At 48.9% G+C, this 15,039-nt stretch overlaps 1 protein-coding gene and 1 pseudogene across 7 annotated transcripts in view; both read left to right on the top strand.

Moving 5' to 3' along the window:
- The window catches only part of KDM3A (lysine demethylase 3A), a 56,819-nt gene extending 48,661 nt beyond the window's left edge, over positions 1-8,158 (top strand). For all 6 annotated transcript variants that reach the window (XR_016229237.1, XR_016229238.1, XM_008254152.5 and 3 more), the window contains 5 exons: positions 4,318-4,437; positions 4,513-4,652; positions 6,210-6,386; positions 6,465-6,599; positions 7,550-8,158. Coding sequence is in view for 4 of the 6 variants with exons in the window: in XM_008254152.5 (XP_008252374.3) it covers positions 4,318-4,437; positions 4,513-4,652; positions 6,210-6,386; positions 6,465-6,599; positions 7,550-7,630 (653 nt within the window). In the remaining 2 variants the exon portion in view is untranslated. The remainder of the gene's footprint in view (positions 1-4,317; positions 4,438-4,512; positions 4,653-6,209; positions 6,387-6,464; positions 6,600-7,549) is intronic.
- Positions 8,159-8,160: 2 nt separating this feature from the next.
- On the top strand, positions 8,161-14,331 carry LOC100338046 (large ribosomal subunit protein uL18 pseudogene; annotated as a pseudogene). The gene has a single exon (XR_016229239.1). The product of XR_016229239.1 is annotated as a large ribosomal subunit protein uL18 pseudogene (transcript).
- Positions 14,332-15,039: the final 708 nt, after the last annotated feature.

The following is a 15,039-nucleotide window of genomic DNA, read 5'->3' as shown; positions in this document are numbered from 1 at the left end:
CTGGCTCCCATGTGGGCTGCTGGTGTTGCAGGTGGTGGCTTTACCTGCTAAGCACAGTGCTGGCTCCTGTATCGTAGGTTTTAATGGTTCATGGTGCATCACTGAATATAGTTTTACTCAATTCAGTGTTGGTGGATATATAGGTTAGCATCCCAGCTGTTTTAATATCTACACTTAAATGTAGTGTTTTATGTTGGTGGGTAGAAGTTAGTATTGAAAATACCACTGGCATTCAATCTTGTATGGATACAACTCAGTTAACAAGGATTTCTGGGATGAAAGATTGGTTCCTACATTTGCTGTAGTGTTTCATGGCTGTCACTGTACCCTCAACCAGTTAACACGTGGTCTCTAATGAGGACTGGATCATGGTTGGCCATTTATTTGAAAGGCATAGTCATAGAGATCTTCATCTGCTGGTTCACTCCCCAGATGGCTGCAATGGCTGGAGCTGGGCCAAGGCAGATCCAGAGCTTTACCCGGGTCTCTCAGTTGGGTGGCAGGGGCCCAGGCCTGGCACATTAGCAGGGAGCTGGATTGGACATGGAACAGCCAGGACTCTGAACTGGCGCCCATATGCGATGCTGGTGCTACAGGCAGTGGCCTTACCCACTTCGCTGTGGTGCCAGCCCCCAACAATTTATTGTTGAGTGAAGTTATTGTTTGAGTCTTTCAGTGAATTTTATTTATTCTTTTTATCCAGGTCTCTTGGAAGTTAGTTTGGTTTTATTCCTTCCTCCCTCCTGTAACTACTTCCATGTTCTAACTCAGATCTGAGAGAGGCAATCCTGCTCAAACAGGACAGTCTCCTGGTGTCTTTACCATGTTCTGCAGAGGCTGGGGGAGGGGTCGCCAGCAGGAGGGCAGCCTCAGCGAGCCCTGCCTGTGCTGTGGGACTGCAGTGTTCCCTCACCAACTCCTCCCCTCGGGTCCTTCAGAGCCTGTTCACCTGTGCGTATCAAAGTGTTTTCCCTCCAGAGCCAGTGATGTGATGTCACATAGTGAGCATCGTCCATGCTTGATAGCGATCCTGGAGCTCTGTGGGACATTAGTGGATGCCTGAGACGTTTTCAGTTCCAGCTGCCTGCTTGGGATGCATAGCCTGGCAGCAGGTTTCCCCAGCCTGAATAGGTGGCAGTGTTACTCTAGAAAAGCTCCATGATGAAACTGTTCCCAGCCAGAAGCAAGCGTGCATGGGGGGGCTGAAAATACATTCATTTTCAAACACCTCAGGCTTCATGAACATAAGCATTACTACAAAGTGGTTATTTTTCAAAGATTTGGTGATGGGCCTGGGACTCCTCCATTTGTCAAGGCAGAGTGCATGGGCTCTTTTGGGCAGGCTTAAATTCCAGCCTCTCTCCAGCTACAGTCAAATAGGATTTCAGATAATAAGAGGGACACCAACCTGCTCAGGACCACCAAGGGGCAGCAGGTATGAGACAGGAACATGGAGTTTTGTTTTCCATAGAACCGTGCTGTTTTCTGGGACGCCCTTCTCCAAGACCACTGTCTTTATAACAATCTGGTTCCCTTTGAACTCGGGCTTCTTCATCGCAAAGGCCGCGGCCGTTAAGGTGGACTGGGTCACTGGCTGCTTGGGCGTTGTTTCCGTCCTTGTTTCCTCCAGCGTAGCAAGCAGTCCCAGCTCAGGCGCTGAGACCTGCTTTCCTGTCCTCGCCTCCCCTTGGTCTTAGCCATCCTCCTAAAGTTGTCTTCATCCCCTAATTTTAACATACGTATTTGCATCTTCGCATGTGACCCTTTCAGGTTCAGCTTTTAACCTGCTTTTAGGCTTTACATAGATCAGACTTTCAAATATTTATCTATGCTGCTATACGTAATTATATTGTATCACATTGATTTTTTTTTAAGCTTTATTTGCTTGAAAGTGACCGAGAGAGAGAGAGAGAAGTCTTCCATTCACTGGTTCACTCCCCATATGGCCGCAATGGCTGGAGCTGCGCCAGTCCAAAGCCAGGAGCTTCTTCTGGGTCTCCCATGTGAATGCATGGGCCCAGGGACTTGGGCCGGCCTGGAACCAGTGCCCACATGGCACTGCCGGTACTGCAGGCTTTATCTGCTATGCCACAGCGCCGGTCCCCGATTTTCTTCTTAAATTCTACTTTCTAGGGGTATTTGGTGTGGTGGTTAAGATGCTGCTTGTGACATTTTATTCCCTATTTCTCTGCCTTTGAAATCAATAAAAATAATTTTAACTTTTCACTGTGGAAAAATTTTATAAACACTGGAAAAAATTTTAGAGACTTTTATTTATTTGAAAGACAGAGGGAGAGATGAGGGAGGGACCTTTCATTTGTTGGTTCAGTCCACAGATGACCACAGCGGCCAGCACTGGGCCATGCTGAAGTCAGGAGCTTCGTCCAGGTCTCCCCTGTGGGTGGCAGGGACCCAAGCACTTGGGCCATCTTCTGCTTTCCCAAGTCATTAGCAGGGAGCTGGATCAGAAGCGGAGTAGGCGGGACACAAACTGGTGCTCTTATGGGATGTCAGCATCGCAGATTTGAAAGTCTGGTGCAGTGACTCCCCCATGTACTCATGACCCATTTTATGACATAATTGTTTTATTAACACCTCCCTTTTATTCTTCACTGTTGACAGGTTTTGTTTTCCTTTTTTATTTGCTAGGCAGAGTTCTGTGACTCACTGGACCACTCTCTCTAAATGTGCACAACAACAGGGCTGGGCCAGGCCAAAGCCTGGAGCCAGGAACTCCATCTGGGTGGCAGGGACCCAGTATTTGAGCCATCTCCTGCCTCCAGGATGTACATTAGCAGGAAGTCGGAATCAGAAGTAGAGCCAGAATTCAAACCCAGGCACTCTGAGATGGGATGTGGACAGTGCCGAACACCCATCCCTCTACTGTTTTAAAATAATCTCATGTGTCCTGTGATTTCATTCTAATTCCTACTTTATAAGTGCAGCACGAGGCAAGCCAGAAATAAAGCCCGCCTCCCAACCGTGGGGCCTTGTCACAGGCTGCAGGTTCAGAAAGAGGCCTCTGCGGCCCTCGCTCAGCCAGGCTCCCTCCCAGTTCAGGCGGCGGAGGCCTGGTGGCAGGGTGATTCCTGTGGGTTAGGCAGTACAGCCACAGACCATACTTGCCGGGACCTTGCTTTTGCCCTCACCCTTGCTGTTTGTGTTGTGCTCTCCAGAGGTGGCCCGGGGGCAGCACTTTTCCTTTACACCTGAGAGAACCATGGGAGGTGTTGGACACAGTTCCCACTTGCACAGAGTATAGCCAGTTCAGGTCCCAGCTTCAGGTGCATGTGGGTAAGAGGACTCCACTAGATTCTCGATTTTTTTTTTTTAAAGATTTTGAGGCCATCACTGTGGCATAGCTGGTAAAACCGCTGCCTGCAGAGCATCCCATATGGATGCCGGTTCAAGTCCTGGCTGCTCCATTTCCAACCCAGCTCCCTGCTGATGTGCCTGGGAAAGCAGAAGATGGTCCAGGTCCTTGGGCCCCTGCACCCATGTGGGAGACCTGGCAGAAGCTCCTGGCTTCAGATTGGCCCAGCTCCAGCCGTTGCGGCCATTTGGGGAGTGAACCAGCAGATGGTAGATCTGTCTCTCTCCACTCTGCTTTTCGAATAAATCTTTTTAAAAAATACTTTATTTGAAAGGCAGAGTGATAGAGAATTTACATGTTCTGGTTCATTCCCCAAAGGGCTTCAATGGCCAGGGCAGGGCCAGGCCAAAGCCATGAGCTTGGAGTTCCATCTGAGTCTCCCTCCCATGTGGCTGGCAGAGGCCCAGGTACTTAGGCCATCTGCTGCTTTTCCGGGCACACTCGCAGGGAGCTGGATTGGAAGCAGAGCAGCCAGGACTCAAACCAGCCCTTAGATAACTATGGGATGCTGGCGTTGTGGGTGGTGGGCTTAGCCTGCTGCGCTACAACACTGACTGTAGACTCCCAAGCTTGAGCTCACCTGCTTAAACAGATGTCCCCGTGGGAAATCCTAGCCTTAGATTCACTGCTCCGTCTGTCTGCCTTCTGGTGTTTGGCTTTGAGTACTCCTTCTTTCTTTTCCAGCACATTTGATTCATCTAAGAATTTTCTTCTCAGTAGTTTCACCCAGAACTGTTCTCAGCAGGATCACCTGCGCCTGTCACCAGAGATGGGCGCCTGAGGAGTCTGGGCAGACTCTGTTCCTCTGAAAGCTCAAAGGATGAGAGAATCTGACACTAGGCATTTCTGATCTTGCTTTTGCGTGGAGAGAAGTTTTGAGTCCCAGCCAGTGAAGAGACGGCCTGTGTTGTCTTCAGTAGGTTGAGAATGTTTTCTTTTTGCAGGATTAATCACTCCAGAAGATCGGAAATACGGAACAACAAATCTTCACTTAGATGTATCTGACGCAGCTAATGTCATGGTGTACGTGGGGATTCCCAAAGGACAGTGTGAGCAGGAAGAAGGTACGGTGTCGAGGATGAAGCCGGGGCGCCCTGGGAGCTAGGACCTGGATCTCACATCTGCTTCTCTCGCTCTAGAAGTCCTTAAAACCATCCAGGATGGAGATTCTGATGAACTCACAATAAAGCGGTTTATTGAAGGGAAAGAGAAGCCCGGAGCCCTCTGGCACATATATGCTGCTAAAGACACGGAGAAGATCAGAGAATTCCTTAAAAAGGTGAGGAGAGGCCCAGAACAGCAGCGTACTGAACGGGCCATGTTGTGAACTGACCGGCTTGCTTAGGGGAGTCGTCACAACCTTTGACTCTGTCAGCAGGACAGGCTGCAGTCGGCTGCTAAGGAACAGGGATGCTGGGTGACTGGGGCTGCACTTGAAAAAGAGGACTTGCCTTTTTGTTTTAGTCTATTTTCTGATGCATTTGGAGATTTTCGGTGTCTACCTCTAAGTTCATCTGATCATCTGCCAGGTTTTTAAAAAATTAAAAAAGATTTATTTATTTGAAAGAGTTACACAGAGAGAGGAGAGGCAGAGAGACAGAGAGGGAGGTCTTCCGTCCGATGGTTCACTCCCCAATTGGCCGCAACGGCCGGAGCTGCGCTGGTCCGAAGCCAGGAGCCTCCTCCTGGTCTCCCACGCGGGTGCAGGGGCCTAAGGACTTGGGCCCCTTCCTGGGCCGTAGCAGAGAGTTGGGTTAGAAGTGGAGTAGCCGGGGCTCGAACTGGCACCCAAATGGGATGCTGGCACTTCAGGCCAGGGTGTTAACCCACTGCGCCACAGCGCTGGCCCCCTACTAGCATTTTTTATAAGATTTACTTTATTGATGTGAATGGCAGAGTGACAGGGAGAGAGAGACTGAGTAAAAGATCTTCTGTCTGGCTGGCTCCCCAGATGGGGCTGGGCCAGGCCAAAACCAAGAGCTTCTTCCGAGTCTCCCATGTGGATGCAGGGGCCCTTGTGTTTGGGCCATCTTCTGTTGCTTTCCCGGGCGTGATAGTAGGGAGTTCAATCAGAAGTGGAGCAATCTGGGACTTTAACGAGCAGCCCGCTATGGGATGCCGGTGTTGTAGGTGTGGCCTGACCTGTGTGCCACAGTACTAGCCGCAGCAACTGCTGGTTTCCATTGCCTTGAAAGTCAGCTCTCAGAGTTCGTATATTGGTCTGCAGCCCCGATCGGCTGTGGTCTGAACAAACTGGCAGGTTATTCAGCAAGGTCTCTGGTTTAGGTAGCTGGAAAGGTGGGGGCATCTCCAAGCTTGTGAGGTGCTGAAGCTTCTGCTTGACCGCCTTCAGTTCACTGACAGGGATAGACGAGGCTGTGGCTGCCGGGCACCAGTGGGCTCTGATGAGCCTGTGTTTGAATCAGGGTGTTTCTGGCCAAGGAGCTTTCGACTTCAGAAAACCTGCTGGTCACCATACTGCTCCCTTGATAGTACTGTTCTGGGTATAGAATAAATACATTTAGTCTGCAGCTATCTTTGGGATTACTTCATAACTCAGAGTCTTGTTTTAATAACTATACAACACAATTTCTAAGGAGCTTGAGCCTGCTGACATTTAAAAATCTAGACTACATATTGTTCAAGTCCAGTGTTCACAGAAATACTCAGCCAGTTTGTAGGAAGCGACAGCAGGCATGGCGCGTTTCCTGTGGTTCTCAGCTGGCTGAGTGGATGACACTGAGAACTGTGCCCGTGGAGGCAGTACCCAGGGGAGACGTGTCCTCACTGGCCTTCCCGCGCTGCCCAGCTCTACAGCGTTTTTCCTGTGTTGCAGGTATCGGAAGAGCAAGGACAGGAAAACCCCGCGGACCACGATCCCATTCATGATCAGAGCTGGTATTTGGACCGATCCTTGAGAAAGCGCCTTCAGCAGGAGTACGGCGTTCAAGGCTGGGCCATAGTGCAGTTTCTTGGGGATGTCGTGTTCATCCCAGCAGGAGCACCCCATCAGGCAAGAGCCAGTACAACTGCTTTACTGTCTTTACACTGTGACCTGAATTTGTCACTCATGGCGCTTGTTGTTTTCCAGGTTCATAACTTATACAGCTGTATCAAAGTGGCTGAAGATTTTGTGTCTCCAGAGCATGTTAAACATTGCTTCTGGCTTACTCAGGAATTCCGTTACCTGTCACAGACTCATACCAACCATGAAGATAAATTGCAGGTAAAATAGCACTGAGTTCTGGCGTTCTCTGACTTCGTGCCCGTCATTGGCCTTCTAGAAAGGAGAGCTGATGATCAGCTTTGCACCTAGTTCCACTGTCTATTTAGGAGGGGGCGGCTTCCATCCTGACCGTGACGAGGTCTGCCTTGGATCCCGGCTCTGCTGCCAACCCAGGCGTGGTTTGTTGGGGTTTTTGTTGAAGATTTACTTATGGGGCCAGCGCTATGTGGCTGCCACCCCTTATGGGCGCCAGGTACAAGACCAGGCTGCTCCACTTCGGATCCAGCTCTCTGCTGTGTCCTGGGAAAGCAGCAGACGGCAGCCCAAGTCTTTGGGCCCCTGCACTCATGTGGGAGACCTGGAGGAAGCTCCTGCCTTCAGATCCACTCAGCTCCGGCTGTTGTGGCCATGGGGAGTGAACCAGTGATGGAAGACCTCTTTCTGCCTCTTTGTAGCTCTGCCTTTCAAGTAAATAAAAAGATTTATTTATTTGAAAGGTGGAGAGACAGATCTTCCACAATTGGTTCACTCCCCAACTGTCTGTGGCCGGTTGGGCCACATCCGGGTCTCCCATGAAGGCACTTGAGCGGTCTTCAGCTCTCTACTTAATGTGCCGGAGAAAGCAGGGTTAGCAGCTCAGCCTTCGATGGCACAGTGCCGGCCTCCAGCCAGGGGCTGGGACACAGTGCCTGACCTTCAGTGCTACAGCATCCTCAACAACCTGAGGCACACACTGGGAAAGGGGTGGTGATATTTTGAAAGGCTTTCAGCAGCCAACCCTAGGGAGAAAGCCAGCTGTGCCTGGGTACTCGCCTGTCCCTGCTCACGCCGGCTCTCCCAGGGCAGCAGCCCGGGGCCTCGGCCCTCGAGACGCTCTGACATCAGTAGAAGTTTCTTCTTCGAGACAGCCTTTAGGCTTGGTGATGACTGTCTCTTCTTCCGCTCCCCAGGTCAAGAACGTTATCTACCACGCAGTGAAGGACGCAGTCGCTATGCTGAGAGCAAGCGAGTGCAGCTCCAGCAAACCTTGACCCCGCGGCCGCGGGGCGTTACTGGCAGCTGTTCGGACTTCAGGCAGGCTTCCTGTGGACTCAGACTCCTGTTACCTCATCTTCTTTTTTAAACCGTGCCCGCCTTGGGAGGGTACTCCGGCTAATGTATATTTCTAGTGTTTACAGACACTAAGTGTGTATATGTAGTGACTATTTACAGGACGTGCATCCGTAAGCTGTGACTTCTCACCCAGTGCGGCACTCCCACCCCGCTGTGAAACAAGACCTCGGAGCAGCTCTGGACAGATCCCCGCTGCCTGTGGGTCCCGGCGAGGAGTCGTCACTGTGGTGGCCAGGCTGCACTCTGGCTCCTGCCCCCGCTGGGGCCCAGAAGTGATTGCTGACGGTGCGGTTCTCACTGCTGCATAGGACTGGCATTATATAGCAGAAACCAACTACTGTACAATTCCTGGGGTTAACCATCTTTAGTTAAATGGAATTTTAATTTAAATGAAGCTTTGCTAATTTTAAGTGTTAAGCATTTTGCATTAAAATATTCATATAATATTTTGGCTCAGTTTATTGAGTATCCTCTGGTTTATGTATTCGGAACACCTCTTTTCAAATGCAGGTGTAAAAGAACTTTTTAAAAGCAAATGACTGCAATGCTAATGTGGAGATTACCCCCCCCCCCCCAGGCCAGGTGGAAACCCTTCAAACTTATGCAAAATAAAACCACAATTAACATTCACAAATTTAAGTTAATCAGAAGAACTAAATAGACTGGGTAAAGGTAAGAAGTTTTAAAATAGTAGTACCTGAAATACTCGTCTCTGTCAAGGAAGAACATCCATAAGAAGCCCACTGACTGTCTTAGGTCACTGTAGCTCTCAGAATTGAAATGAGATGGTATAGACAAAGCTCCAAGCCTGGAATTCTGCCCCTGGGCTAAGCAGGATGGCTGGGGTCCTCAGGTCATCCAAGCTACCTTAAAGCCAAAAGCGTCAGTGGATGAAATTTTCAATCAATGGGATAAAGACAGTAAGCCAAAAGAATGGGAAAACTTGGGGTGAGCCTCAGACTAGAGTGCTGGCTGCTGCACTTCCGATCCAGCTCTGCTATGGCCTGGGAAAGCAGCAGAGGATGGCCGAAGTGCATGGGCCCCTGCACCCACGTGGGAGATGGGTGACCTCTAACTGTACCTTTCTAATTTTTTTTTTTTAATGGAAACTTGGATCCTCTCTAAAGGAAGCCACTTTTTCTTTTTTCTTTCTTTCTTTTTTTTTTTTTTTAAGATTTATTTTACTTGAAAAAGTTATGCAGAGAGAGAGAAGTCTTCCATCCGATGGTTCACTCCCCAATTGGCCGCGGTGGCCGGAGCTGGGCCGATCTGAAGCCAGGAGCTTCTTCTGGGTCTCCTATGCGGGTGCAGAGGCCCAAGGACTTGGGCCATCCTCTATTTCTTTCCCAGGTCATAGCAGAGAGCTGGATCAGAAGTGGAGTAGCCAGATCTCGAACCAGCACCCATATGGGATGCTGGCACTTCAGGCCAGGGCATTAACCTGCTGCCACACAGTGCTGACCCCAGGAAGCCATTTCATTTTATTTATTTATTTATTTTGACAGGCAGAATTAGAGAAAGGTCTTCCTTCCCTTGGTTCACCCCCCAAATGGCCACTACGGCTGGTGCTGCGCCGATCCGAAGCCAGGAGCAGGTGCTTCTTCCTGGTCTCCCATGTGGGTGCAGGGCCCAAAGACCTAGGCCATCCTCCACTGCCCTCCTGGGCCACAGCAGAGAGCTGGACTGGAAGGGGAGCAACCGGGACTAGAACCCGGGGTGCCAGCGCTGCAGGTGGAGGATTGGCCTAGTGAGCCGTGGCACCTGCCAGGAAGCCACTTTCAAACCAGGCTTCAAAGGAAATGTATGCATACAAGGGGTCTTCAAAAAGGTCATGAAAACTGCATGGATTTCAATATTTTTTATACCAAATAAGCATCTTTTAATTCCATTTTCTAAGAACTTTTTGAAATACCCTTACATGTATCTAAGGGTTTGCTAAAACTGACCAGATTTTGATAAAAGCTAAATAGAACTTAAGAAAATGACATGAATGTTAAAATTTGTGGACCAAGTGACTGGAAAAGTACAGAGTACAGCACTGGATGGTAGGAAACTGAAGAGATGTGTTTACAAGGAAAACACAAACAGGTTTAGTTGTTGAAGCTGACAGAATTACAGTGGGGAGAACTGACATCAGCGATACCCGAGCATTTTTCAGTCGTCAGGGTAAGGTGGCCCAACTAAACCAGGGGTAAATTTAAAACTCGACAGCTGTGAGACAGTAATAGATTTAGAGTACCAAAACCAGTGCACCATAGCCGACTTAACCATGGTCCCACTTACAGGTTTTTGACTTTACAACGGCACAAAAGCCATGCACATTTAGTAGACGCTGATTAAGCCTGGAATCTGGGTCATTTTCCAGGCTGGCCACATACCTGTGCTGAGATGCTACAGGACTGGGCAGCGTCACGGTCATGAGCGCCACACTGCAGTGAGGCCGAGCCAGAACACTCGTAGTAACGTTAGGTAAGAGTACTCCAGCTCATGAGTATGCGGAATGTAACCTCATTTTGTAAGTCACGGAGGCTGTAGGTACTTAAAAGCAACCAAGGGGAGGAAAAACAAGCAGTAGGCTGCTAGTTCACTCACTCACCAACACGGACGGTGCGAGTCCAGATGTGGGCGCCTTTCTCTGTGCTGGAGAACACACCTGTAAACGAGCTGCAGAGCTGGCAAAATTGTTCTCCCTGCTAGTTAGAAGCCATTTTAGACCCTTGCTGAAACAACTTTAAGGAATCCTTGGAAAATAAAATATAATGCAAACAAAAATATGGTATAAAATTAATGACTTTTAGAAGTCTAGGGGCCGGTGCGGTGGCGCAGGTTAATCCTCCTCCTGCAGCGCTGACATCCCATATGGACCCTGGTTCTAGTCCCTGCTGCGCCTCTTCCAGGCCAGCTCTCTGCTGTGGCCTGGGAAAGCAGTGGAGGATGGCCCAAGTGCTTGGGTCCCTGCACCCGCATGGGAGACTGGAGGAAGCTCCTGACTCTTGGCTTCAGAACGGCACAGTTCCAGCCATTTGGGTTGTGAACCAATGGATGGAAGACCTTTCTCTCTCTCCCTCCTCAATGTCTGTAACTCTACCTCTCAAATAAAATAAATAAAATCTTAAAAAAAAAAAAAAGTCTAGGTAAGACCTGTTACTTCAGCCAAGACAGAAGCAAACGAAGTGCCTATCAACAGATGAACTGATAAACAGTCCGTGGGATATATACATACAGTGACATATCATTCAAACTTAGAAAGAAAAAAATACGTTAAGTGGGACAGTCCAGACATGAAAGACAGATACTCCATGATTCCACCGACGTGCAGGTAAGCAGAACAGTAGTTAACGTCTGGGAGGAAGGAGGAACGGGGAGTTACCATGCAACAGAGTCTCCTGGAGGATGAGGTTCTGGAAATGGATAGTCACAATGGTTATGTGACACTGCAACTCTTCCTAACGTCACAATTATTCAGTGGTTAGAATCGTAAATATTATGTGTATGTTGCTGTAATAAAAAACGCCTCCCAAGTAGGAAAAACCTTTGGTGGAGTTGAATAAGAAAATGATACTTTTAAATGCAATTGACAAATCAAGGCCTGGCTGCTAAGACACACCCGTCTGTGTCCAGCTCCTGGCCCCAGCTCTCTGCTCCTGCAGACCCTAAGAGGCAGCTTGTGGCTTGAGGAGCTGGGGCCCTGACACCAGGTGGGAGACCTGCCTGGAATTTGGGGAGATGAACCAATGGTCACTTTGTCCCTCTCTGCCTTTCAAGTAATTTTTTAAAGGTGGTGGGCGGGTGGGAAGACAGGACAAAGAGCAGATGTGACTCCTAGTAACAAAATACAAATCAACTGCCTGGACCAAAAGATCAGAGATGCAGTTTGACTATAGGTTGGAAGTAAAAGCAGGGGCCAACGTTATGGTGCAGCAAATTAGGCCACGCCCGGCGGTGCTAGCATCCCTTATGGGTGCTGGGTGCAGTCCGGCTGCCCGTTGCAGCCATCTGGGGAGTGAACCAGCTGATGGAATACCTCTCTGTCTCTCCCTCTGTAACTCTACCTCTCAAATATTTTTTTAAATCAATGATCCAGTAAACAATATTTTTAGAAAGTCATAAGTTATTTGAAAAGACTAAGTCTGATAAGGCTGATAGGCTGATAACAATAATAAAAGGAGTGACCCCCAGCTTATATGGACATTCAAAGAATAATGAGACATTGTGAACAATCTTGTTAGTAAATTTGGTGACAAAGAGTATGGAGAAATCCCTTCAAAAACAAGTTTCTGAAACTAGCAAAAGGACACACTCACACCTTATCCAACTCACGGCAGGATGAACAGGGAACCCCCAGCTCCTGATGCTGCAAGGGCATTGCAAGATAATTCCGGACCACCGTAACAAACCCCTGAGGAGCTGCTTGTCAAGAGAGGTTTATCGTGGAGGTTCCGTTTCAGGCATGGGAGGCAGGGAGACGCACAGCCCCCAAGTCCATGTGGCCTCACTAAAGCTGCCGGGACTCAATCCGCGGCCCTAGCCTTGATCTCACCACTCCACAAAGGCCTCGTCTCCCGTACCAGGATGGGGTTGAGTCATCACCCTTAACGCATTAAGCCCTTGGGGACCGAGCCCCTAACACAAGCGCCTTTGTCCAACATCAAACTAAATCCAAACTACAGCAATGTAACGGCGATTCCAAAATCCTCAACAAAACACACACACGCAAACACACACTCTCACGTCCGAATCTGTGGGCACATCTAGCTACATAAACACATACGAGCAGGACAACATGACCAGGAGTCCGAGGCCGGGTTACCATGTAAAAACCTAGTCCAGATATTTCACTGCATGAACACAACCGGGGAGAAAAAAATGCATTACTTCAACAGATGTGGGAAGAGCCTTGGTAAAACTGAGTAAGACTTTTCATGATCAAAAACTTGTAAGTAAGCTAGATTAAAGGTAAAGTAATTTACAGAAAACCATACAAAAATCAACTGAATTCCAAATACTAACACAAAATTAAAAATTAAATACCATAGTCCTAAAAACTGCTCAATTCCTAGAACTTAATGCAAGTTATGCAAAACTACACTGCAAACCACAAACACGGGTGAGAAAGATCCCAGACAGGAAAACACAGGGTCGCTGAGCGTGACCGCCAACCTGCACCCACACACTGGCAGAAGACAGCATTCCCGGGTCTCTGGCTCAGGTGTGCACTGTGGCTGGGGACTACCTGTTTCGGTCTGTCTTCTCGAGATGTCTGACAGCGAACAGCCTTGGAGAGCAGCGCCCTCCTGCAGAGCAAAGCTGCCCAGCTGAAGAGCCTTGGGTTCCCGAGGCTCCGATTCCCTCTCCAGTCTTACATGCTCGGTGCGGGAAGGCACCCTTCTGTCTTCACACCACTGTCGACAACGGGGCTTGGGGAACGGGTGCAGGATGGCAGACGCTAAGTGCTCCTGCAGTGCGCAACAAACTGTCCCTGTCTTTCTCAGGAGGCTCAATCCTCTACCCGCATCTGTAAGAACATGGCCGCAACTTGTTAGTCTGTAGAATGCAGCTAAAGAATGACTCAGAGGAAAACTTAAAGCCTTTAAAGCATTCTTAGAAATAAGACTGCAGGTAGCGCTGCTGGGCCTGCAGGTCTGTGTCGAGCCGCGGTTGCGGGTCTCTGTTCCGCAGGATGGGGTTTGTTAAAGTTGTCAAGAACAAGGCCTACTTTAAGAGATACCAAGTGAAGTTTCGAAGACGGCGAGAGGGTAAAACTGATTACTATGCTCGGAAACGCTTGGTGATCCAGGATAAAAATAAGTACAACACACCCAAGTACAGGATGATAGTTCGTGTAACTAATAGAGATATCATTTGTCAGATTGCGCATGCCCGTATAGAAGGGGATATGATAGTCTGTGCAGCTTATGCACACGAACTGCCAAAATACGGTGTGAAAGTTGGCCTGACCAATTATGCTGCAGCATATTGTACTGGCCTGCTGCTGGCTCGCAGGCTTCTCAATAGGTTTGGCATGGACAAGATCTATGAAAGCCAAGTGGAGGTGACTGGAGATGAATACAATGTGGAAAGCATTGATGGTCAACCTGGTGCCTTCACCTGCTATTTAGATGCAGGCCTTGCCAGAACTACTACTGGCAATAAAGTTTTTGGAGCCCTGAAGGGAGCTGTGGATGGAGGCTTGTCCATCCCTCACAGTACCAAACGATTCCCTGGTTACGATTCTGAAAGCAAGGAGTTTAATGCAGAAGTACATTGGAAGCACATTATGGGGCAGAATGTTGCAGATTACATGCGTTACCTAATGGAAGAAGATGAAGATGCTTACAAGAAGCAATTCTCTCAGTACATAAAGAACAATGCGACTCCAGACATGATGGAGGAGATGTACAAGAAAGCCCACGCGGCTATACGAGAGAATCCAGTGTACGAGAAGAAGCCCAAGAGAGAAGTTAAAAAGAAGAGGTGGAACCGTCCCAAAATGTCCCTTGCCCAGAAGAAAGATCGGGTAGCTCAAAAGAAAGCAAGCTTCCTCAGAGCTCAGGAGCGGGCTGCTGAGAGCTAAACCAAACAACTTTCTATGAAGATTTTTCTGATAAAGACAATAAACTTATTGAAAGCAGCAAAAAAAAAAAAAAAAAAAAAAAAAAAAAAAAAAAGACTGCAGATGGCCAGCACCGTGGCTGAATAGGCTAATCCTCCACCTGCAGTGCCAGCACACTGGGTTCTAGTCCCGGTCGGGGTGCCGGATTCTATCCCGGTTGCCCCTCTTCCAGGCCAGCTCTCTGCCGTGGCCCGGGAGTGCAGTGGAGGACGGCCCAAGTGCTTGGGCTCTGTACCCGCATGGGAGACCAGGAGGAAGCACCTGGCTCCTGGCTTCGGATCGGTGCAGCGCCGGCCATAGCGGCCATATGGAGGGATGAACCAATGGAAAGAAGACCTTTCTGTCTCTCATTGTCTAACTCTGCCTGTCAAAAAAAAAAAAAAAAAAAAAAAAAAAAAAAAAAAAAAGGAATAAGACTGCAGGGACCGGCACCATGGCGTAGCAGGTAAAACCACCGCCTGTGGTGCGGGCATCCATATGGGCACTAGTTCAAAGCCTGGCTGCTCCACTTCCCATCCAGCTCCCTGCTAATGTGCCTGGGAAAGCAACGGAAGATGGCCCAAGTGCTTGGGCCTCTGCACCCACTTAGGAGACCTGAAAAAAGCTCCTGGCTCCCAGCTTCAGCCTGGCCCAGCTCCAGCCATGGTGGCCATTTGTGGAATGAACCAGAGCATGGAAGATCCTCTTTCTCTAAGTCTGCCTTTCAAATAAATT

The sequence above is a fragment of the Oryctolagus cuniculus genome, chromosome 2, assembly GCF_051225735.1.
Source record: "Oryctolagus cuniculus isolate XC-2025 breed Fujian yellow rabbit chromosome 2, ASM5122573v1, whole genome shotgun sequence".
Classification (NCBI taxonomy): Eukaryota; Metazoa; Chordata; class Mammalia; order Lagomorpha; family Leporidae; genus Oryctolagus; species Oryctolagus cuniculus.
This window is presented reverse-complemented; position numbering and strand designations above follow the sequence as displayed.